General features: G+C 39.0%; 1 protein-coding gene across 1 annotated transcript in view; it reads right to left on the bottom strand.

The window, feature by feature from the left end:
* Positions 1–25,962, bottom strand: part of rnf145a (ring finger protein 145a) — a 150,902-nt gene that overhangs the window by 113,574 nt on the left and 11,366 nt on the right. The window contains exon 2 of the mRNA XM_059989980.1: positions 3,066–3,174. Within this exon, the coding sequence (XP_059845963.1) occupies positions 3,066–3,174 (109 nt within the window). The remainder of the gene's footprint in view (positions 1–3,065; positions 3,175–25,962) is intronic.

Genomic DNA, 25,962 nt, shown 5'->3' with positions numbered 1-25,962 from the left:
TTACACATCAAATTCTTCTAATGCTTGTATAAACGGACTGAAAGGGACTTGAATATATTAAACAGCATCTTCCTCTATGCACTTCTACTCATGTATCCCTCAAATGATCTCATGCACCAGTAAAAGTCAATTAAAACTTTTCATTAGCCGTGATAATTAAATGGTGCTTGACTTCAGAATTTAATATGTTCTTATAAAGCATCTTTGAAAACTATGTTTAAATCACAGATCATTTTTCATCTACAAACTTTTGAAATACAGATCACATTTCCAAAAGAATACAGTACGCCTCAATCAACATAATGATCAATATATCTAACTCCTTTTCTGCAAATCACACAAAACTCCTCTATTTCAATTATAGCAACAGCAGCAACATTGCAGATACATATTACTAAACTTTTGAACAATAAGAAAGCCAATGGAACTACAATAAAAATAATAAGTAGAGATAACATCCACTCGATACTCTCCAACATCAACTAGTTTGACCAGATCCAAAAGATAACTGACATGCTTGCCCAGTTTGCTGATTTTTTTTTAAGTACAAATTCCAAGCAGCAAATGGAAAACTTGATTTCAGAGTCCGACTCCATCTTGAGTAACCATGTTATAACATCTACAATCATCTTATGGATAACATTTAATACTACTCCCAATATCAATTTTAATTTCATAATATTTTTCAAAACAGGCTAAATTGGAAAACATTTCAAAACAAAGTATAAGCTTCAGTAAGTGAACATTTCAAAAACTAATGATAAATGTGGATGAGACCATTGATATATTGTAATTTGCAAGACAGCAGCTATTTTCATTGAGCTTAATGAGACTTGGCTTGTCACCTAAACAAACTCAAACTTCCACAGAAATACCATGGAGAGCATTCTGATTGGCTGCATCACCATCTGGTATCAAGTTGCAGAAATTTGTAAAATTAGTCAGGTCCATCAGTCGTACTAACCTCCCAAGCAACATCTTCAAGGAGCAGTACCTCAGGTTTGCCCCCATGCAAACCAACATGAACTCTGTGGTAAATTTCTACAGATGTATCACGGAGAGCATTCTAACTGGTTGCATCACTGTCTGGTATGCAGGGACCACTGCACAGGATTGGAAAAAGCTGCAGAAAGTTGTAAACTCAGCCACTTCCATCATGGTACTAGCCTCAAAAGCATCGAGGTTATTTTCAAAAGGAGATGCCTCAAAAAGGCGACATCCATCAATAAGGAGCGTCATCACCCAGCAAATGCCCTCCTCTCTAATCAAGGAAGAGGTGCAAAGACCTTAACACACACACTTAATGTTTCAGAAACTTCATCCCCTCCACCATCAGGTTTCTGAATGGACAATGAACCCATGAACACTCTCATTATTTTTCCCTCTTTTTGCACTACTTATTTCAGTTTTTTCTATACACTTACTGTAATTTATAGTTTATGTATTGCAATGTACTGCTACCACAAAACAAATTTTTTGACAAATGCCAGTGATATTAAACCTGATTCTATCTAATTCAGACATACGTTGCTAGAATCACCAAATTGCTAGAATCATCACATTATACTTTGCACCAATGCAAGCACAATTTGATAATTCAATCTTCAACAATGATGAGTATTAAAATAGCAATACATCATGCATTCTCACTAAGACAGAAAAGTGAGTCACCAGGCAAGGTGCAAGAGAAATAAGTAGCTTCTGGTAAGGCCATTTCATGCACACTGCTTGAAAAAAGGAGCACCAAGTGGTAGTATTCTTGGTTCTGAATCATGTTCTTATGCTTTCCTTTCCAATGACCGAACATACAAGTTTAGACCAATACTCCTGCACGTTGTCGGAATGCAGCAAAGTGCAATTATTCAGATAAGAATATGAAATACTACATACATTTTCAACAAGATATTTGAAAAAAATATCACTCGTTTTAGAATAGGAAGTTTCTCCTGGCCAATATTAAATTTGGTAACATCTCTTAAAGCAATCGAAATTTATTTATATTGCTGTTGTTGAAGTTTGAAGGCAATAGCTTTGAAAACAGAAAGCTTAGAATAGAAGCTTTCTATTTCTGCCTAAGCGGAAAAGCCTACATCTCAAGGTTCAATAACACCTTCTTCCTTGCTGTCATCAGGTTTAGGAAACAACCTTTAAGACACTAATTCTACCATGGACTGCATTTCTCTCAACTTGCACTAATGTCATGATGTTATTGCTGTTTATTATGTTGTTCAAGTTTTATTTCATGGATATGCATCTTGAACTTGAACTTGAATCTTGAACTTGAATTAGAGCTCTGAACACATCTATTTTAAAAGACACAATAGAAGCTGTGGAAAATTGTATTTATTTGCACAGCTCATAGCCCTGGCCTGGGGGGGGGTTGATGGGTGTGAAAGCATAGCCACCAGTGATGAAGCAACTGAATTTAGGAATACTCTTAAATGCAACCATCTCCACAAGATTATAGATTGCAAGACATTTCAGAAGTCTGGAGAGTCAAAGTGTTGCAGTAATTTGGAATATAAAAAAAGGATGACAGGTTTGAAGTTAATGCAATGCTCAACAGAAAGCAAGTGCATACTGTTAAGCTAAGGACTAATAAGACTAATGAAAGACAACAATTTTGTGCCAATTCAGATAGAAGCACAAGAATTTTGGACGATCAGGTTTACAAAAGAGGAAGCTTAGACCTACATCAAGTCTAGCAATAACAACACACAGAGGTTTCAGCAACAGTTCTCAAGGAGTTCAATCTAACACAGTATGAGCTGGGTTACATTAAGGTCACAATTTTATGAGTTTCATGGATTTACAATACATAGTCAAAAGCTTATGAATTCAAGCAACAGATGCCAAGGTTCCTTTTTCAGATGTAGTTAATTTAATTTTGTGTTGATGGTTTCACATATTATTTAAATATGTACTCAACACAACAACAGGAATACTTTCCATCTCCAAAGGCAAACATCTAGCTAAAATTTAAATCACAGAACAGAATAACAATTCAAAACTTAACCCTTCCTATTCAAATTTTATGCAAGATGTGAACCTCTCATAAGCCTTACCTGGAAATTTGATGCCCAGCATATAAAAGTAGTGCAGTCAAAACATACAGGTAGAGCTGAACCAAGTGCTGCCGAGGCAAGGTTAGAAGAACGAGACTTATTATATATCCTGTAAAACAAAAAAGAAATCCATTCAATGGCAGTAAAAACAGAGTGAGGACAAACATTTTGCTAAATATAATTAAAACTATACTTTGAATAGAGAGAGATTGCAAAAGAAAGGATTAATGCCCAGATGCTCTTGATGTGTGGCATGAGAAACGGGCAGCTGTAATAGTCAAGGTGGAAAACAGCACATTTTGCCTTTATTGCAAGACAGGTGAAGTTAAAAATATTGCTGCAATTGCACAGGATGTGAGATTCTGGTCTCTCTATTTAACCAGAGACTAACAGTGGAAACAATTCATAGATTTATTTTTATCATTTCTGGGATATGAATGTTGCCCTTTCACAAACAGCTAAATTAGATCTTATTCTTTGGCGTTTAGAATAAGGGTGCGCTTACTAAAAGCAGAACACATGAGGACGTGGCATAATCAGATGACCTATTGTGGACTCAGCGTATAGATGCAACCATAAAGAAAGTGTACAATGTCCTGTGTATGTTACTCAGAATGGCCTCTTTGGTTTGTTACAAGTAGGAATGCTTCTTTGTCGGATAAGTGTTTCTCCGTTGTTTCACTTTAGAATGGCTGATATGATAATTGTATTCATTTGTTAATCAATGGGGAATGTTATTGTGTCTTGTGATGCTGGGAATTTGGGGGAGGGGTTTTTTCGCAGGTTTTTTTGGTGGAAGGAGGAGGCTGAGGAAGATGGACGTGTGCTGGACTGCGCGTAAGACCACCGGGGTGGTCCCAGGTGCAACGGCCGGATGGGTCGATTGGTTCGTTGATTGAGCTCCAACAAGTGCACTAAACAGACTGAACTTTGATAAGTTGGCGCCTTTTGTTTTTTTCCTTGTATATATATATATTGTATTGCCTACTATTTTAATTTTAGTAAACTCTTTAAAGTGTATTTCATAACGGTATTTGTTGTGGGTTTGATACTGTTGGCGGGCGCAAGGCATTAACTCGATTCTCACAGCACTTGCGTGTACGGGAGGTGGGTTGGTGAGTGGCTGGATCTCCTTTTTCCCCTAGACATATACCAGCCTGTTGGGTAAGGGTTACAAAAGCGTGCCAGCATCTCTACTTTCCTGGCTTAAGGAGATTCAGTATGTTTTCGACAGACGTACTATGAAAAGAATACTGATTGCATCACAGACTGGTATGGGAACTCCAATCGACCAAAATGCTAGAGGGTTCAGAGACCGGTGGACTTAAGCAGTTCCACCACAGATAAGGATCTCCCCACTAACAAGAACATCTACAAGAAGCAATTTCCCAGGAAGTTGCCTTCCATAATTGAGAACCTTCACCATTCAGGACACACCTTCTTTATTGCTGCTATCTGGCAGGAAGAAGAGAAGCGGAAAAGCCTACATCTCAAGGTTCAATAACACCTTCTTCCTTGCTGTCATCAGGTTTAGGAAACAACCTTTAAGATACTAATTCTACCATGGACTGCATTTCTCTCAACTTGCACTAATGTCATGATGTTATTGCTGTTTATTATGTTGTTCAAGGTTTATTTCATGGATATGCATGACAATAATCTTGAACTTGAATTAGAGCTCTGAACACATCTATTTTAAAAATAATTTAACAAGATAAACTCTTGTTGGATCTGCAAAGTGACTTTGTAAACTAATGATCCCTATGAATACAAAGAGTTCCGAGCACCTGAAATATAATTTTTTTTTAAATGTCTCTACAAGATTATGAAGCTCAATTTCCAAATACATTCCAAATAGCACATTCTTGGTCACTGAAACTATACATGTCCTGTTGTCAATTTTCAGTATTTACCTGGCATCTGACAAAACCACTAAGTCTATGCAGATAGCATATATACAGTTTCCTTGCCAATATCACTTTCTATAGACAGTCAATATGCAAGGTCCAGATTAGAATGGGCCATCAAACCAAAATTCCTTGTTTATTTCTTTACTGTTTCCTCATTTCACAAACCTTAATTCTATTTGTGAAATGAGACATCCTTTTCTTCAGAAAGTGTATTGAAAGTTGGTGACTTAAGAATTTTTGTTTGATTCGGGAAATATCAGAAAGGAAATATTACCAAGATAAAGAATCCACAAAACAATCAACAGCATTCTATCACCTCAACATCATGCAGCAATATTAGGAAGACAGCTCTGAACTGAATTTCTGCAGTTTCAAAGTTGCTCTTTTGATGGAGTGTAATGAAACTTACAATGGTGAATCATCACATTCACAACTCATGACTATTATAAACTCAACAAGGTGAATAGTGCAACAACCCCAAGTTACTAACCTTGGTACTTCCACATTAAAGCAACTCAGAGTTAAGGGATTGGAAAAGAAAAAAAAAGTCATTTTCTTAAGGTTCTGAAGCATTTCCTATAGGAATATTTCCTGCAGGAAGATACAATTTCTAGCAGAACAGGGAATCCTCTTTCATTCGGTTTTCCTAGAACCGCTTTCCTCATGTTTTAGTTTAAAGCTGTTTCACGCATACACAAAGAATAGCAAGTGATGCTTTCCAAAACAAATACAATAATGTTATCTTTAACAGTAAAAACACTTATTATCTTCATACAGGCAAATATGTGATATACAAAAGTAATATAGAAATACAGACATCTGAAATTTAATGATTGGTAAATACACCTCAAATCCAGAGGCTCAGCCTTTCACAGAAATGTTTGTCATGCAGTTTGTCTGAACACAGTCTGCATTCGTCACAATATAATCATTTTACACAGCAGTCCTTAACCTTGAGAAATCCTTATTGATTCAATTATTCAATGCCAGGCAACATCTAGGGAGAAGTGTACAGTTGATGTCAGAGTAAGAAGGTGGGGGAGAAGCTGAAGTAAAGAGCTGGGAAGTTGATTGGTGAGAGAGATTGGCTGGAGAAGGGGGAATCTGATAGGAGAGAATAGAAGGCCATGGAAGAAAGAAAAGCGGGTGGAGCACCAGAGGGAGGTGATGGGCATGCAAGGAGGTAAGGTGAGAGAGGCAAATGGGAATGGGGAATGGTAAAGGGGGGGGGGGGGGGGGGCATTACCCAAAGCTTGAGAAATCATGTTCATGTCATCAGGTTGGAGGATACCCAGGTGGAATTAAGGTGTTGCTCCTCCAACCTGAATGTGGCCTCATCATGACAGTAAAGGCAGCCATGGACTGACATGTTGGAATGGGAATGGCAAGTGGAATTAAAATGAGTGGCCACTTTTTCTAGCAGATGGAGCATAGGTGCCCAGCAAAAGTGGTCTCTCAATCTACGTTAGGTCTCACCAATATACAGGAGGCCACACCAAAAGCACCAGATACAGTAGATGACCCCAACAGACTCACAGGTGAAATGTCACCTCACCTGGAGGGACTGTTTAGGGCCCTGAATGGTAGTGAGAGTGGAGCTGTAGGGCCAGGTGTAGCCCTTGTTCCACTTTCAAGGATAAGTGCCAAGATGGAGATCAGTGGGGAGGGATGAATAGACAAGGGAGTCATGTAGGGAATGATCCCTATAGAAAGCAGAAAGTGGGGTGAGGACCATCTCCAATGGGATCCCACCACCAAGCACATCTTCCCCTCCCCCCCACTTTCTGTTCCTCCCCCTTATCTTTCTTCCAAGGTTCTCTCTCCTCTTTGATTCCCTCTTCTCCAGCTCTGTATCTCTTTCACCAAATTCAAAACCACCCCATCCAGTTTCACCTATCACCTACTACCTTGTATATCTTCCTCCCCTCCCCACCATATCACTCTGACCCATTTTTTTTTCTCCAGTCTTGATGAAGAATCTCAGCCCAAAACTTCAACTGTACTCTTTTCCACAGATGCTACCTGACCTGCTGAGATCCTGCAGCGTTTTGAGTGTTTAACAGAAATTTATAATGTTTGTCTTTTGAGTTTTAAAAATTTATGAAAAAGAAAACAAGATTAATTTCAAGAAATCTAGTCAAGAGAAAAGAAGAGCTTAGGAAAGGTTCAATAAACTAGGTAATGATAAGAGATCTAAAAGATTATAAGGCTAGCAGGAAGAAGCTTAAGAAAGAAATTAGGAGAGCCAGAAAAGGCCATGAGAAGGCCTTGGCAGGCAGGATTAAGGAAAACCCCAAAGCGTTCTACAAGTATGTGAAGAGCAAGAGGATAAGACGTGACAGAATAGGACCTATCAAGTGTGACAGTGGGAAAGTGTGTATGGAACCAGAGAAGATAGCAGAGGTTCTTAATAAATACCTTGCTTCAGTATTCACTGCAGAAAAGGATCTTGGCGATTGTAGGGATGACTTACAGTGGACTGAAAAGCTTGATCATGTAGATATTAAGAAAGAGGATGTGCTGGAGCTTATGGAAAGCATCAAGTTGGATAAGTCACAGGGACGTACCCCAGGCTACTGTGGGAGGCAAGGGAAGAGACTGCTGAGCCTCTGGCAATGATCTTTCCATAATCAATGGGAACGGGAGGTTTGGAGGGTTGCAGATGTTGCTTTATTATTCAGAAAGGAAGCAGAGATAGCCCAGGAAATTATAGACCATTGAGTCTTACCTCAGTGGTTGGTAAGCTGATGGAGATGATCCTGAGAGGCAGGATTTATGAACATTTGGGAAGGCATAATATGATGAGGAACAGTCAGTATGGCTTTGTCAAAGACAGCTCCTGTCTTACGAGCCCGACTGAATTTCTTGAGGGCTGACTAAATACATTCATGAAGGAAGCGCAGTAGATGTAGTGCATACAGATTTCAGCAAGGCATTTGAGAAAGTACCCCATTCAAGGCTTATTGAGAAAGTAAGGAGGCATGGGATCCAAGGGGACATTGCTTTGTGGATCCAGAACTGGCTTGCCCACAGAAGGCAAAAAATGGTTGTACACGGGTCATATTCAGCAAGGAGGTCGGTCACCAGTGGCATGCCTCAGGGATTTGTTCAGGGACCCTGATTTTTATTAATGACCTGGATGGAGAAGTGGAGGGATGGGTTAGTAAATTTGATGATGACTCAAAGGTTGGGGGTGTTGTGGTTAGTGTGGAGGGCTGTCGGAGATTACAGCGGGACATCAACTAGATGCAATGGGCTGAGAAGTGGCAGATGGGGTTTAACCTAGATAAATGTGAGGTGGTTCATTTTGGTAGGTCAAATATGATGGCAGAATATAGTATTAATGATAAGACTCATGGCAGTGTGGAGGATCAGAGGGATCTTGGGGGTCCGAGTCCATAAGGCAATCAAAGCAACTGCGCAGGTTGACTCTGTGGTTAAGAGAGCATACGGTGCATTGGCCTTCATCAATCATGGAACTGAGTTTGGGAGTCGAGAGGTAATGTTGCAGCTGTATAGGACCCTGGTCAGACCCCACTTAAGAGTACTGTGCTCAGTTCTGGTCGCCTCACTATAGGAACAACGTGGAAACCATAGATAGGGTGCAGAGGAGATTTACAAGGATGTTGCCTGGATTGGGGAACATGCATTATGAAAATAGGTTGAGCGAACTCTGCCTTTTTTCCTTGGAGCGACAGAGGATGAGAGGTGACCTGATAGAGGTGTATAAGAAGATGAGAGGCACTGATGGTGTGGACAGTCAGAGACTTTCTTCCAGGGTTAGAATGGCCAGCACGAGAGGGCACAGTTTTAAGGTGTTTGGAAGTAGGTACAGAGGAGCTGTCAGGGGTAAGTTTTTCTACGCAGAGAGTGGTGAATGCATGTAATGGGCTGCTGGCAACAATGGTGGAGGCGGATACAATAGGATCTTTTAAGAGACTACTGGACAGGTACATGGAGCTCAGAAAAATAGAGGGCTATAGGTAACCCTAAGTAATTTCTAATGTACGGACATGCTCAGCACAGCTTTGTAGGCCAAAGGGCCTGTATTGTGCTGTAGGTTTTCTGTTTCTCTGAAAGTTAATCTGAGCTCAACTACCTGTTTCTTTTCAAGAAGCATTTGCTAAAAATTCATTCTCTACTCAAAAGATCACTGACAATCATTTTTGGATTATTATATCTACAACTTACTGTTCACGCAAACATACAGTGAGCTGTCTATATAATGATGCAGGGGCTCTTCGAGACTTGAAAATTATTTCAAGGGATCTTCCAGGGTAAAAGGTTGAGAAAGGCTGGTTAAAGCCCTTCATTATAATGACCTTTACGGTGTGACGTGAACACAATGAGAATTTAAACCATGTCAGAAATTATAAACAATTGATTTTCTATTGATACATATTCAAAAATATTGACATTCAAAGATACCATTAAAATTACAAATAGTTAATTTTTAAATTGATTGACAAACCTGTTTTTCACTCTTACTACAGCAATCAAACATGGCAAATTAAGCACACATCTCTACATGGAACACTAATATCTTCCACTTTCAAACACGTACCCTCTGCTGGGAACTCCATAACCAGCTCAGCTTCTGGTATACATGTTGGACCAACATTTAGCCATCTTTCAAATGACAAATGATCACTTAATGGAGGAATCAAAGAGCTGCTGTCACTTAAAGTTTACAGTTTTGGTGGTTAAAAATGCAATAAATGGCTTAGGAGGTAGCTTGAAGTATAACTGGAAGGTATGAAGAAGTAGGACTAAAAGAGCTAATAGGAACAAGGTTAGTTAAAAGAAGCTTGGCTTCAGTTACAGAATACTAAAAGCTCAATGCACCTGATGGATATGCATTCAAGAGTGTTCATTTCTGTTTTACTTACTTGTCCCCTTATTTACGTAAAATGGAAGTAGATAAAGGAAACATCTTCCCAGGTGGATTTTTTTTAACCAGAAAATTATGCTTCCAAAGAATATACATTAAAAAATGATACAAGTTCTGCTATCACATTAAGGAATTAGTGCATACCAGTTTCAAGCATGCAAGTATATAAAAATCACCAGAGATGTATGAAATTATCTTGGAGTAATACTGATAATAGTCAACGGGTCAGGTGGCACTTGTGTCCAAAGTTAACTTCTCAGAACACAAACATCAAAACACAAAACACAAGGTGTTAATCTGCCAGTTAAAATTAAACTACATTAACCATTGCAGTTCAGTGCTCTCAATTTCTCTCAAGATTGAGAGTTCCAGTGGTTAGTTCGGCATAATGGACTGAATTGTCAGTGCATAACAAATCTAAAACAGGAAGGAATATCAACCACCATGCAGCACAAAATCTTCAATTCTATCAATTAAGAACAACCCCTGAGAAACATTTCCAAATTTGGCTGTCTGTTGAATTTTATCTCCAATTGCCATCTGATGACAGTGAAGCCACAATTACAACAAAAAACCCACAACAAATGTCATTCCATTTAGAATAGGGTCATGCAAGACAGCAACACACCCTTGCTGACAATTGACTCAGTATTTATTGCCGGCACACCGCAGCTCACCAACAATGGTCGTGCTGCAGCAAAGTGAGGTCACATGGAGATAAATGGGAAATTGTTCAACCTGCATGAACAAATCATTCCAAACTCACTCAAACTGCAGTGCAGATATTTGTTGTGAATACTTGCACTCAGAGGCAGAGCTCCTATCATAGGCGCTACACTCAGCGTAAAACAGGGGGTCATAGGTTAACACCTACAAAACAAATATTGTATACCTATATAGTACCTTTTGTTCACAGCACTTTGACAACGCAGATAATAACGCCCAGGAAAATGCAGCTTATGAGGCTCATTAGTAGTGATCAAATTCACCATGGTCTTCAGTACACTAGCAAATATTTTAGCCAAGGACTAAACCAGGTGTCAAATGCACCACAAAGCTCATGGTCTATAGGCATCAAAACTCTCCATATGCCCCTGTGTTGGTGGCCAACAACAGGGTTCTCAGACTACAGAACCACCAATGCTGCCTCTGCAAAATCTTCAGAATTTACTGACAAAGTGAAAAAAAAATTATCTTCCAAACTAAGGCTTAATTACTTTCAGCTGACGCTTTCACATACCCGACTCCAAACTCCCAGAGGAACTCTGCACTGAAGCAAGAGACTGTGAGGGAAGAATTCCAAGATATTCTCAAATTCTGTTTGAAAAGGTATAGCATCCACACAAGCCTGGGAAATGACTGGCTCTTCAATGCTAACTATGGATGAATGGTGTTCAGGGTGGTAGTGGAAAAAAAAAATCAAATCCTCTTTTGGTATTAAGGTAAAAGGAAACAGGGTAATTTATCCATTCAACTCCCCTACTAAAATCCCCAGGTCCTATGAAAACACTCACAAAGTTTTCATTTAGCAGTCAGCAGTGGAGAGGGTGAAGGTTCAAATTCTGGGACACTGGGCCCAAAACATCAGTGCAATCACAAAGGCAGCAAGCAGTAGCTATACTTCACTAGGAGCTTAAGGTGATTTGGTATGTCAAAGACTTGTACAAATTTCTATACGCATGCTGTGGACAGCATTCTGACTGATTGTATCAAACCCTGGTAGACAGATTGCAATGCACAGGATCTTAAAACTCAGCCAGTTCTATCAGGGGGCAGAACCCTCAAGATGGTGCCTCAAGAAGGAAGCACCTATCACAAGGAACCCTCACCATCCAGAACATTCTCTCTTTTCATTACTACCATCGGAGAGGTGGTGCAGGAGCCTGAAGACCCACACACAATTATTCAGAAACAATTTATTCCCCTCCACTATCAGATTTCTGAACAGTCCATGAACACTACCTTGCTATCCTTTTTTTCCCACATTTTATGGTAACTTCAATGCAGTGCATCTTTGCACTGTACTACTGGCACAAAACAAATGTCATTACTATAATAAATCCACTTCTGATTCTGGTGCAGTCTCACAGATTATCTCAGAAACTATGGAACTGGAAAAGAAGCAAGTCTGCTGCTACTGATACAATGCCTAAGAAGAATTGTCAAGTAGTACTTTAGCAAATGTAAGAAGCACAATCCACCAAGAAACTGCCCAATACTCAACTTGCAGGTACAAATTACACTAATATGGTGAAATATAAGACAGCAGAATAGCAATTAAAAAACTGTGCCCATATTTACATGGCGCATAATAGTTCAAAGAAAATAATAAGGATGGAGAGCTTGAAGATTCACTTGATATTTTCTCCCATGGACTGGCTATGTATTTGGACAAGCCAACCTCATGAAATAGCCATCAATTCTAAATGTTCACAATTAATACTTGGCTATTACATACATTTTCCACAATGAAACAGTGTTTGGATACTGAATCTCACTGCGAATAAACAAGGCATGTCTTTACAGATAAAGCATAGCTTCATCAGTATTTCATTATATCTCATAGACTGATAGATGTTTTGGGCAGATCCTCCCTTCTCAAAACCTAGCAGTGAATGACAAATTGATTTAAAATGAGTGAAACAGAATAAGGATTTTAATAGGATTCAATTCATAAGATCTGCTTCACAATATATGATCAAGAGACAGAAGCACCTTATTAATCAGGTGCAGGAACAATAAAATAGCTTATAGGCTTATCAGTAAAATGGCATGTTGCCCAAAGCACATAAAATTGCTCCTGCACAGCTTACAAAGGATCGAAACCTACTGTGAGCATCAACGGTCATACTTAAGCCATCTCCACAATTTCCATTTTATCAGTTAGCTGGCTCCTGCTCATTGAGTGCTATTTTGCTCCATTCACATCTCATCTCCTGCTTTATCCACTAAGCCAGGCTGATGTTTCGTTCCTCCTCCTTTTATCAAAGTACCATGCTTTGGTGTACAAAACATCATGCAAACAAAAAATCCTTTACAAAGTGCATTATTCACCAAGTCTATTGCATAGATCAGGCCACAAAAAAAAAACACACTCATCCACAGGGAATATTCACTATTTCCCCCCGCTTTTACCCCCTCAGAGGAACAGGGCCAGTTTATAGCTCATTATTATTTAGGGCTGCATTATGGCTCCAGACATTGAGTAGTCATTTTGAAGTATGGAAGAATAAACAATGTATAAGACTAAACTAGCATCCTCTATTATCACTGAAAAATAATGAATTACACTCCACAAAAGCATATTCAAATCCAACACCAGAAAGAAAAAGGCTAAGATTTAGTTGTTGCTCAAGCTATGTTCGTCAGATGGTTGCATGGGGAACAGGTTTAAAATAATGATAAATATATAAATTGGGTTGTGAAAGACAATGTCTTTTTACAAAATTATTATAAATCAGAACTCCGCCTATCGAGATAATGGAAATTAAGTTTATCATAATTGCAAAAGGAAAAGCGATAGGTACTTATGTGTAAATCATTTGAAGGATTACAGGGAGTGAAGAGATGGGACTGAAGGGACAACTCTTTAAAAAAAAAATCAGTTCAGCCTCAAAGGTCAAATGGTTTTCTTCTGTGCCAAAACAATTTTATGACTCTCAACTTAAATGAATGAAATCTATATCTAATTTAAATGGAGACCGATTTAGAATTGAAAGGAAGGAAGCAACAGCCAGGAACTTATATGGAACTTAGGACTGTCATATTTCTAGATCCTGAAGGACTTTAACTAAGATTTTTAAAAATGGCTAGTGAATTAGTTAATACATGGGTTGCAATTATCCAAAATCCACTGTTCTTCAACCAAGATCCACTTGAATGAAAAGCAACAAAAAGAGATCTATGTTAAAAAAGGAGTGGAGGGATAAAAAGCAAGAAACTGTAAGTAAAAACCAAGAGAAAATCTGCAGATGCTGGAAATCCAAGCAACACACAAAATGTTGGAGGAACTCAGCAGGCCAGGCAGCATCTGTGGAAAAGAGTACAGGCAGTCCCTGGGTTACAAAAGAGTTCCGTTCCTGAGTCCGTCTTTAAGTCGGAACAAGTACATCCGGTTATATTTAGCGTCAGTTAGTCAACCGTTTGTCGTAGTATACAGTATACATTTTACCTTTCTATGCATATAAAACACTTAAGAAACTCATGTATTCCAATAATTAAACCACTGTGTTGCTTAACTGTAGCTTTCATCGGGGCAAGGTCTTTCACATGCTCCATTATTCTCACTTTATCCTTTAGAATTGTTCAGATCGTTGACCGACTGTAGCCTAACGCTTTTCCAATGACCGATGATGTTTCACCTCTTTCCAAATGCTTTCTTACTTCCACTTTATTTTCAATCGTGATTGTTTCCCATCAATGGAACAGAAACACTGCGGGCAGTGGGTCCCGAGCTCCGCTGGGTCCCAAGGACCACTGCACTGAATTCCCCTGGTCCTAAAGTCCACCACACTGAGACAGGGTAAATGGGACATGGGGGTTGTGCTGGGTTTCGGTATTTGATCCTCCACAATATTCTGCATGGGAATTTAAATCGGAGGTGGCAGTGTTTTTTTTAATGAGGTCGAGTTGTGAGCTCGACATCAACTCGGCACAAATGGAGAGCGCGCTCGGAAGCGGTCTGTCACTGGATCAGACTCCAGAACCTCCATTCTTGAGCCCGGTGCTGATCTCACTGCACCACCAGCTGACCGGAAAAGGGGGCACGGGGTCAGGGTGAATCTAGCTAAGAAAAATTTAAGCCAAATACAAAGTTACACGCTCAACACAGTGTCAACTGCAATGATTTAAAATGGCAGACAGCGTCACGATCCAACTTAAAATGGTGGATGGCGTTCTCCTTCCTCGGTTCGCAAGTATGAGCTGTCCGTAAGTCAGACGGTCGTAACTCGGGGACTACCTGTACAATCAATATTTTGGGCCCAGATTGTTCTCCAGTCCTGTGAAGGGTCTCGCCCCGAAACATCAAACTCTTTTCAATAGACACTGCCTGGCCTGCTGAATTCCTCCAGCATTTTCTGTGAGAAACTGCAAATAGCTGGCTTACTATTGATAAGAAATACAACATTCAAAGTCATCACTGAAGACTAACAGGAAACATAATAATATATTCAAGATAATCAAGCATCGTCAACAAGCACGTTTGACAGAGAATTCATGTTTTACACAGGTCTTGGGTGGGGTTCATTGAAGAAACCAACTCTGGATAATAGGGATGCATTAATGGTATTTAATTTATTTGATTTCCAGAAAGCAAAGTGTCCCAAAGGTTTATTACTTACTTAGAGATACAGTGCTGTAAAAGACCCTTTCAGCCCAATGAGCCCATGCTGCCCAATTACATCCATGTGTCCAATTAACCAATACAATTTTGGAACATGGGAAGAAACTTAATTATTATTAAAGCATGATAATCATTAAATTATAATAACCTGATTATTGAGGAAAATAAAAGCTGGCTAACAGGAATGACAAAGCAAGCATAATTAGGTTGCCTTCTGGTTGACAAATGTACCACATGGTGTGCCTGTGCACAGACACTCAATTTATTGTACAATTTTTATAAATAACATGGATGAAAGGTCAGGGTGTTGAGCAACAGACAAAAAGCTGGAGGAAGTCAACATGTTAGGCAGCATTTATAGAAGGAAATGGACAGACAATCCTTCATCTGGATCCCAACATCTGAGGTTTCTTGTGTCTCCAACATTGTTAAACATCCTGATGACACAGTTATCAAGGGGACATAAGGAGGCTACAAAGACACAGAGATAAATTAACTGTGGGCAATATTTCATAAGTTAAATATTTTGTGAGAAAACATAAAATTGTCCATTTTCAGAGTTAAATTTATACATACAGACTAAGATTGCACAGATCTGATATTAAGGAACTTGGGCGACCAAGTGCGTGATTCACAAGAGGCTAGTCTGCCAGTGCTGCATTTAAGAAATCGAACAGATTGTTTTTATCTATTGCAAGTAAAACTCAATACAAAAGTCAGGAGCTTATTCCAAGTATTATAGACAAGTCCACATCTAGAACAGTACATAGTGTATTGATCTCCTTTATTAATTAAATGTAATGGAAGTCTTTCAGAAAAAAAGTTCACCGGATTAATAGCCAGAATAGACTGTTTTTCAGGCAAGATTTCAGCAAGACGGCACCAGCAACAATGGCAACATCCTACAGACAGCATGCAAAACTACTGGATATTCTTTGAAATATAGTACTTCTTCTGAACAGCCATCGATTGCAGCCTGTAATGTCATTTTTAAAAATAAAAGTTTGTGCTGACTATATGAACTGGTGCTTCTGTGATCTCCTGGATAATTCAGAAAGGATGAGAGCAGACAGTACAGCTATGGCCATCGCTGGGGTGTATGCTGTGTCAATTCTTAATTGTGGAACATGAACACATGGTTGGCTCCATTACTCCATGCTGATTAAAGTGAACAAGATCAAAATTGCTGTCAAGAGCAGAAAACGAGTAAGTGCACAGCACCCCCGCCTGTGTTTGACCTCTCAGTAGGCAGAAAGTGTGGGAGCCGGGTTTGGAAACAGCTATTGCCCTGCAGCCATCAGTCTCCAGGACAGGTTTCACTCACCTCAGTGACCCATGGCTGTGGACTTACTTTCGAGGACTCTGTGGTTAATGTTACCTGTTTATATTTAATTGTTTGCACATTTGATCTTTTCACCCCCCCCCCCCCACATTGAATGTTTGATGGTCTTGTGTGGGGTTTTTCTTTAAATGGGTTTTATTATGTTTCTTTGTTTTGTGGCTGCCTGCAAGAAGACAATCTCAAGGTTGTATACTGAATACATATTTTGATAATGTACTTTGAACTTGAATTTTGAACTAATTAAGGTTCGATAGTCTAGCCTTGCAGCTGATAAGATCAAGAATGATTGCTATTAATGCAAAATCCTGACAGTATCTCAACATAATGAATAAAGTGCTGCTACCTCTTCAAAAGGTCTCTTACCCTCAAGGGCAAAATGTTTTCTCTCCCTATATAATGAGCCTATAGAATACAATTCCTTAAAAGCAAAAGCAGAGTATTTGAATACTTCTAAGGAAAACGTGTGCATATTCTTGATAAGCAAATAGGTGAAAGTGTAATTGCAGACACAAGAGTTTAGTTTACAGGTTAGATCTGTTCTGACCCTCAATAAATGGCTGACTTGGCTTGAGAAACCACATGACCTACTCATGTTTCTAATTTATATGATAAATGTGCTGCTTAAAGATACATCAAGAAAACAACAAACTTCAGATTGTGCATATGTCCAAAGAACACCAACAATAAGAAAACATGAAGTTCAATTTTTGAAAAAAACTGGTCACAGTCGGCAATATTCCACAAAAGTTTAACTTAAAGCTTTTACAACTACAGGTTTCCCTCGCTATCCAAAGGTAGAGCATTCCTATGAAACGGTTCGTAAGCCAGAATGTCATAAAATGAAGAAGCAATTACCATTTATTTATATGGGAAAAATTTGTGAGCATTTGCAGACCTAAAAAAACCTACCAAATAACACATAAAACCTAAAGTAACAGTAACATATAGTAAAAGCAGGAATGATATGATAAATATGATATATAAAGTAGAAATATTTTTCTGCAATCATTGCAGCACTGTAGTGAAAATCTCACACAAGTGCTCTCGGCAGCACTCTTGGCGCAAGTGCACTCTCCAGTAACCTTTAAAGCTGCTAAATCATACCAAGTAACACACAAAAATACACAGCCTATATAAAGTAGAAATAATGTACGTACAGTGCAGTTTCACTTACTGGAATTGGGAAGACAGTGAGCACACCAATGATGGTGTGTTAGCTGAGTTGTCGGAGACTCGGGTGGTGGGAGGTAGAGGAGACTGAGGGGGTGTCATCTCATCGTTGTCTGTTTCCACCAGGACAGGCTGGTCACCTTCTTCTACGTCTGCCTGCCTTGAATTCGAAGGTCGAGGTTTGTCGTCTGCTGTGGCTGACATGGAAGGCTTGAAAAATGACAGTATGCTTGACTGCTTAGCCGCACACATTTTTTCTATCATACAGTTCTTTGTAAGCACTCAAACCATCTGGCAAGTATGCCCTAAACCTTTCAAAATCAAAGTCATACTTTTCTGCAATCATTGCAGCGTTGTCAATTGCAGCGAAAATCTCACGCAATTGCTTCATGTTCAGTTCCCACGTGACTTCTCGTTTGGGCCGTTTGCTACTGCGTTCAGTTTCGATTGTTATCCTTTCCTCTTACAATTGCATCAGCTCTTTTAGGCTTTTCCGATACCTTAGAACTCATCTTGCTAACGGATGCACAAAATAAATCGACATAAAGCACAGATGCTCACAGGCATGTGTTTAAGCAACGGCGGCTAGAATGCAGTTCTGGGAGAGGAGCTTGGCTGCTCAGGGCATGCACTGCCTTTTTTCATAACAGTGAAAACACCTTCTGTTAGCGAAAACAGGTAACTAATGTAGGTCTTTTGTAACAGCGAGGTGTCGTAAAGCGAATGTTCAAAAAATGGGGGCCACCTGTACCAGCCAAATATCCTGCCGAAGGGTTTCAACCTGAAATGTCGCCTGTACTTTTCTCCCCATAGATGCCGCCTGGTATGCTGAGTTCCTCCAGCATTTTGTGTGCGTTGCTCAAATTTCCAGCATCTGTAGTTTTTTTTCTTGTTCATAACTGAATATAGACAGGCTTTCATCAAAAGAGTATTCATCTTCTGAGAAATGCATGCAAGAGCTCCTTACCCAACCTCAATGAGTCAAAAAAAACAAGATTTAGTAATTCACTTTGTGCACATTTCACATTCAGCTGTCACCACTGCAGAGACTGGTTGAAATCATTTTATTTCAACTTTGAATACTTTTGCATTATCCAAACAGAAAGCAATAATTTATGCATTCATATACATGAACCAACTGCAACGTCATTCCTTCCTGCTTACATTACTTCATGAGTTCCCTAAGGAACTCGAGTACCTCAAACAGTTCTCATTCAAAATCATGCAAAATTGTCAGATTCCCCAAATGTTAACTGTTAGAGATACAGCAGAGTAACAGGCCCTTCCGCCACAACAAACCTATGCAACCAAATTATACCATGTGACCAATTAACTTACTAACCTGCACATCTTTGGAATATGGGAGAAAACCAGACCACTTGGAGGAAACCTGCATAGACATGGGGAGAACATACAAACTCCTTGGAGACAGGAATTGACAGGTCAATGGCTCTGTAACCACTTTGCTACTGTGCCGCCCCATTCAAAGTATCTTCTCTACCTTAATATCACCATAGTTTATTACACTTCTTGTCAAGCATTGACAAGTTGCTAAGCAGACATTCCATTTACCTATTACGAAGACTGTAGACATGGCCTCTGTTCTTACACCAGACCATGGTCTCCATGCCTCTTATGAACAACCAGATGTGCCTGAAAATTAGCCTTTCATGTTGTATCTGAATAAAGGGTGCACTTCAAACCACTGATCCACTTTGTCACTAAGGCTAATTACTTCAGTGCCACATTATTAACTCATGCCTCTCTCTGCTGCTGAGATTACGTCTAATATTGATTTTCAAATGCTGTTTGAACTAGCTTTCTGATTTATAGCTGTCTGTTGTCTACACCTTACTTGCATCATCCAATGCAACTCCAAGGTTTGTATACTTTGATGTAGTCACTTTCAGTCAGTCAGTGACAAATTTAAATTTTTTATCTGCTCCTTAAATTCTTCCATGATGACATTTATATCTAGTAGTAACAGTAACATAGCACTTAGTGGGACTCTATTATAGCTCAAGGTGTTCCAGAGTTCAGAGTTCAATTCCAGCACCGTTCTGGAAGGAGTATCCTTATGCCCTCACTGTAGGACTCACTGGTTTTCTCAAGGTTCTCTGGTTTCCTCCCACAGTCCAAAGACGTACATTACCGGCAGGTTAAATGGTCATTGCAAATTACCCTTGATTAGGTTTGAGTTAATCAGGTTTGTCTGGGGTTTCTGGGGCAGCATGGCTCAAAGAGCAGGAAGAGCCTTCTCTGCATGGTATTGCTATGTATACTAAATAACATAGGCAGACAGAATTTAGTTAAGATTTGCCAGTGAACAAAAAAATTAGAAGAAATGTCTAAGAAATTTCCAAAGTACATTTACTAAAAAGTAAAATCAAAACGTTGCTCAGGGTTGCACCCTGAAGAGGACACTCCTGAAGCAAGACTTTCCAGGCACAGAACCATCATCAAAATCAAAACAAGAGGGTAAGTGATGAAATCCATATGAGGCTAACAATGAAGTTATCAGTAGTAGTAGACCACTGCCACAGAATAGTGTGTTTAAGGATTGATAGACTTTGGCAACAATGAAATTATAAACATAGAAAATACAGAATTTGAAAGCATCTCCAACACCATTTCTGACAACTATTTTAAAAATGCAGAGCTTGTAACTATGCAAAAAAAAAGCAAAAAGTACATGACTGTTCTCCCAGAGAGACAGGAGACTGCAGAGAGTGGAATCTGAACCAACAACAAATGCTGAAGAAACTTAGAGGTTGGGCACATCCATGGAGAGAAATGGGCAATCAATATTTTGGGTTAGGACCCTTGAGCTCAAGGAATATAATTTGTGCATTACCTTCCGTATATTCTGCCAGACCCTCAGAGTTCTTCCAGTACAGAAGAAATTATGGCAATCAAGAAAATGCTGAGCAAGAACTACAAGTCATATGTCTTCACTAAACTAAGCAATAAACAAGCCAAATGCTAAATGAGAGCGAATAATTTGAAGCAAATCATTTTGAACAGAAAATACTGGAGAAATTCAGGTTTCATATCCTATGACACCACGGATGTAACAGTCTGCATCCAAAGGTTCTGAGAACACAACTAAGCTAGTGGATATATAGTGCTAATATTTCATATCTACATTCCAGAATGGCTCCCACACACATAACTGCTGTTATTTGAGAGAAAACAATTGAAGAGTTAACTTAAGCTTTCAGGCATTTTCAGTTATTTGGAAGCAAATAATGAATTAATATGACATTTAAAAATGAATAATGTGATTAGGCAAAGACATCATGAGTTAATGAAACTGAAATATTAGAAAAATCTGATATTTTTTAGGACAGAACCAAATTGGCTGAGTCAGATTTGCTCTGACAATGCTTTGTGAAATTATGTATTAATGATACAAGATGAAGCCTAGTAGCTGATTGTTCAAAGATCAGGAGATAGAATATGGTTCAAATTTATATCAGCTGCTATAAACTTTATTTATAGTATTTCTGCATGTATGTCAAATTCGTGTGAACATTTGATGCTTAACCACAATTTCAGTATAGCCAATCTAAACCTGTCCTGTCCTGACGAAGGGTCTCAGCCTGAAACGTTGACAGCGCTTCTTCCTATAGATGCTGCCTGGCCTGCTGCATTCCACCAGTATTTTGTGTGCGTTGCCGATATAAACCCTATTATGTTCAGTTTTCAGCACAGGGCCCTAGAACATATTCTGGAATACAGCAAAGAGCTTTATTATCCAGATCCACATGAACAATTAATGAAACAACTTACCATATCCGTTCACAAATAATGAGAAGCCTACTACAAATGGTGCTAATGACACAAAAATAGATTACATCCCCGAACAATGCAACAGTTCCCTGCCATGAACAATTTCCAAGTCCTGCGATCTTAAGCTTTCTCAATTTCAATGCTCTATTTCACCAATTAGAGTCAAATCCAAAATCAATGTCACCACCTTGCAATCAACCAGAAAACAATTCATCAGATGGTTAAATCATCTGAAGGTGATGCGCACTGCATTTCAAAGCATTGCTGGCTTCTGTTATTTCCTTAAGGCAGCATATTTTCCTCTTAACGGCAAATTCAATATTTGTTACTTCAAATTTTTCACTCTTCTTTGACCTTCAACTACTGATATCCCAAAGCACCAAAGTCAACAATTCTTCCCCTTCACTCAATCACAAATATTCATTTCCAAGCCTTCAACAATGTTTACTGTATTAAACTGTTTCTGGTACAAACATTTTCAGTCAAATATTTGAAGACTATTATTATAATTGAATCTAGATTGTTCTTTTGCTTTTCTTCACTCTACAAGATCACGGGAAACCTCCTCTGTGGGTACCTTCACCACCACTGCTACTTCAAGAAAAAAGTATTCCAGCTTAAACAAATGTATATCCAACATTGCTCCCACATAGACAAAATTTTACATGAAGAAGAACATAGGGACCAGAATTTTGATTGGGATTATGGGTAGGGATGGCATGCTGAGGAAGGGAAATATGCAGGATGGGGACATGGTTCAAGGGAGAGTAGAAAATCAAGACTGCCAAGAGACTGCTAGGAGAGATGGCATTACTGAGAGAACAGCAGGGTCACTGAGGTGAAGTAGGAGAAGGAAGCAGAGAAAGAATACAGGTAGAGAATGGAGAGGGTAGGTTACAAAAAGGTAGAATAAAAATGTTTTTAAACAAAGAGATAAAATAAGGGCGAGATAGGAAGGTCATAGAGGGGAATAGGCAAGGGAGAAAAAGAAGGAACAACAAAAGGTACAAAATGCAAAGAACAGTACAAAATGTAAAGTTGAAAAAGGCGACAAAGAAACAACTGAAAAATAATTCCCCACAACACATTTCTTTTAGTCCTACCAAGCATTTGAGTTGGTAGGTACTTAGATGTTAGTCATTATTCCAGTATGCAAGTGGCTCAAAAGCAAACCATATATTAAACAAAACATTTATTTACTGACAGATGTGCCTATCTCATTCTAATTATTTAAATGCAGTACAAAACCTCAAGAAAAAACACCTTGAAGCCCATATCCAAAAGTCAGTGAACTCTAACTAAAATTATAATAAACTGTAACACTGGACAGTTACCATGCCCACTGACCTGTGATAAGCACATAGTAGTAGTTTTGGAATATTGTGGGATATGTTGCGAACAGATAAGCAGTTTATTGATGAGAAAGTGTAAGCAAACTGAGCTTCTGAGTAAAATTTTAGAAAGTCACATTTTAAAGTAGGCTGACTGGAGTACAACATTTCAAGAAAAATGCACTTGACAACCAGGCAGGATCTGAGATTTTGTTTGCCAGTTTTTGAAATGACCTTTCCAATTTATCAGATTTAAGAGAATACATTTTCTTGATGGGATGTTTCAAATGTACCTAACATGTGAGTAGGCTTCTCAACCAATAATCACTTCAAATTATTTAATAATTAGAACACATTAAGCCATTTGGCTCATTCAGTCCACACTGGTTCTCAATGGCACAAACTCATTGCTCTCTATTTCATGCACCTTCAAAACGTTTCTCTCACATTCCCATTGATTCTGCTTTGATTGCATTTCTCAGTACATACCCCACAGTAAGTTACAATACCAAAATAACTTCATGTATGTTTTTGATTTGTGGGCGCAAACTGGGAAAATCAAATAGAACATGACAAACATCACACAGACTACCTCCAGGATCAAAATCAATCCTGGTTCTCAAGAGCTACTGCAAGGCTGTAGGACTAACTGCTGCACTATCATCCAGCTCTGAATAAACACAAAAACAGAAATCATCTTGGAACAGTAAAATCCACCTGTTATATCATGAACTTGTATCATAACTTGCATTAATCCAAAATAATGCCAAGGTGATTTCTGACAAGAAAAGGTAACGGAAACAAAATATGAAGTTCGTTCAGTCAAATCAAAATCACGTTTATCGTCACTGGCATGTATCACAATTTTTTTTGTGGCAGTATATTGCAATACATAATTTTAAAACTATTAATTACAATTAGTAAATAAAAAAATTAAATTAAATAAGTAAGGCTCAAAGAGGGGATAAAATAGTGAGGTAGTGTTCATAGATTCATTATCCGTTCTGAAATCTGATGGTGATGTTGTGGATAGTGTAGAGGATTGTCGAAGATTGCAGAGAGACATTGATAGGATGCAGAAGTGGGCTGAGAAGCGACAGATGGAGTTTAACCCAGAGAAGTGTGAGGTGGTACACTTTGGAAGGACAAACTCCAACGCAGAGTACAAAGTAAATGGCAGGATACTTGGTAGTGTGGAGGGGCAGAGGGATCTGGGGGTACATGTCCACAGATCCCTGAAAGTTGCCTCACAGGTAGATAGGGTAGTTAAGAAAGCTTATGGGGTATTACCTTTCATAAGTCGAGGGATAGAGTTTAAGAGACGTGATGTAATGATGCAGCTCTATAAAACTCTGGTTAAGCCACACTTGGGAGTACTGTGTCCAATTCTGGTCACCTCACTATAGGAAGGATATGGAAGCATTGGAAAGGGTACAGAGGAGATTTACCAGGATGCTGCCTGGTTTAAAGAGTATGGATTATGATCAGCGATTAAGGGAGCCAGGGCTTTACTCTTTGGAGAGAAGGAGGATGAAAGGAGACATGACAGAGGTGTACAAGATATTAAGAGGAATAGAGAGTGGACAGCTAGCGCCTCTTCCCCAGGGCACCACTGCTCAGTACAAGAGGACATGGCTTTAAGGTAAGGGGAGGGAAAAGTAAGGTTTTTCACTCAGAGAGTGGTTGGTGTGTGGAATGCACTGCCTGAGTCAGTGGTGGAGGCAGATACACTAGTGAAATTTAAGAGACTACCAGACAGGTATATGGAGGAATTTAAGGTGGGGGGGGGGGTTATGTGGGAGGCAGGGTTTGAGGGTCAGCACAACATTGTGGGCCGAAGGGCCTGTAATGTGCTGTACTGTTCTACGGGGAAATAGCTGTTCCTGAATCACTATGTGTGTCTTCAAGATCCTGTACCTCCTCAATGTAGCAATGAGAAGAAGGCATATCCCAGGTGATGGGGTCCCTAATGATAGATGTCACTTCTTTTGAGGCATTGCCTTTTGAAAGAGGCTTCAATGCTGGGGAGGCTATTGCCCACGATGGAGCTGGCTGAGTTTACAACTTACGGCAGCTTTTACCAATCCTATGCAGTAGCCCCTCCATACCAGTGATGCAACCAGTTAGAATGCTCTCCACAGTACATCTTAGAAATTTGCTAGGGTCTCTGGTGACATTCAAGTCTCCTCAAATCCCTCATGAATTACAGCCACTGTAGTGCCTTCTTTGTAATTGCATCAATATGTTGGATCCACGATAGGATATCACAAATGTTGACACCCAGAAACTTAAAACTGCTTACCTTTCCCATTGCTGATCCCTCTACAAGGACTGGGCATTTAACTATCTTGCCAAAGGACAGCAATGTAAATTTTTTAACCCACAAGAAATATCAATCAAATAAACAAGGAGAAATTGAGGACTATAGTAAGATCACACTGAAATATAAACAATATTCTGGAGCAACTCAGGTCTGGGAGCATACACAGAGAACAGGAGATTATGTTTCAAGTTGAAGACCTTTACTTAAGTAAATTCTCAACTTTTGATCAGTTTCTGTTTTTATTTCTGAGTTTCAGAATGTACTACTTCTTGCTTTGAGCAAAATTCTGCTGATTCAATACCATATATAGAAGCAACAGTTATAAAAATCCATTAGCACACTTATACTATCTGTAACCTATACCATCTGTATCATTGATAACAGCATTAAAACTACTCTCTGCTTCCCTAAGTTACAACTAGGAACTTAACAAATTAACAGCAGTGACAAGAAGCTGTACAAGCCTGAACAAAATGCCTTTCACAATACTAATTTATAAGATGTAAACTCAAGACAGAGGTTGCAATGTCATAGAAAGCTACAAATTAATGAAATGCTGAATTATCAAATCATTAATTAAGAAAAAAAAATCAAATTATAATGACTGTAATCTATGTAAACTTTGTTCAGCTCTCGAGAAAATAAACATTCTGCTTATTTATCTGTTTGTTTGCTAATATTTGCTAACTATGATCTCCCAAATTCTTTGACTGTCATAGATGGAGTGCAAGAAGCAGCAATAATGGAATTAGAGTTAAACTTAACTAGTGTCCCTGTATACAGTACTTGAAATA

The sequence above is a fragment of the Hypanus sabinus genome, chromosome 15 (assembly GCF_030144855.1).
Source record: "Hypanus sabinus isolate sHypSab1 chromosome 15, sHypSab1.hap1, whole genome shotgun sequence".
NCBI classification, from domain to species: domain Eukaryota; kingdom Metazoa; phylum Chordata; class Chondrichthyes; order Myliobatiformes; family Dasyatidae; genus Hypanus; species Hypanus sabinus.
Note: the sequence above shows the minus strand (reverse complement) of the source record. Positions and strands in the feature narration are given on the sequence as shown.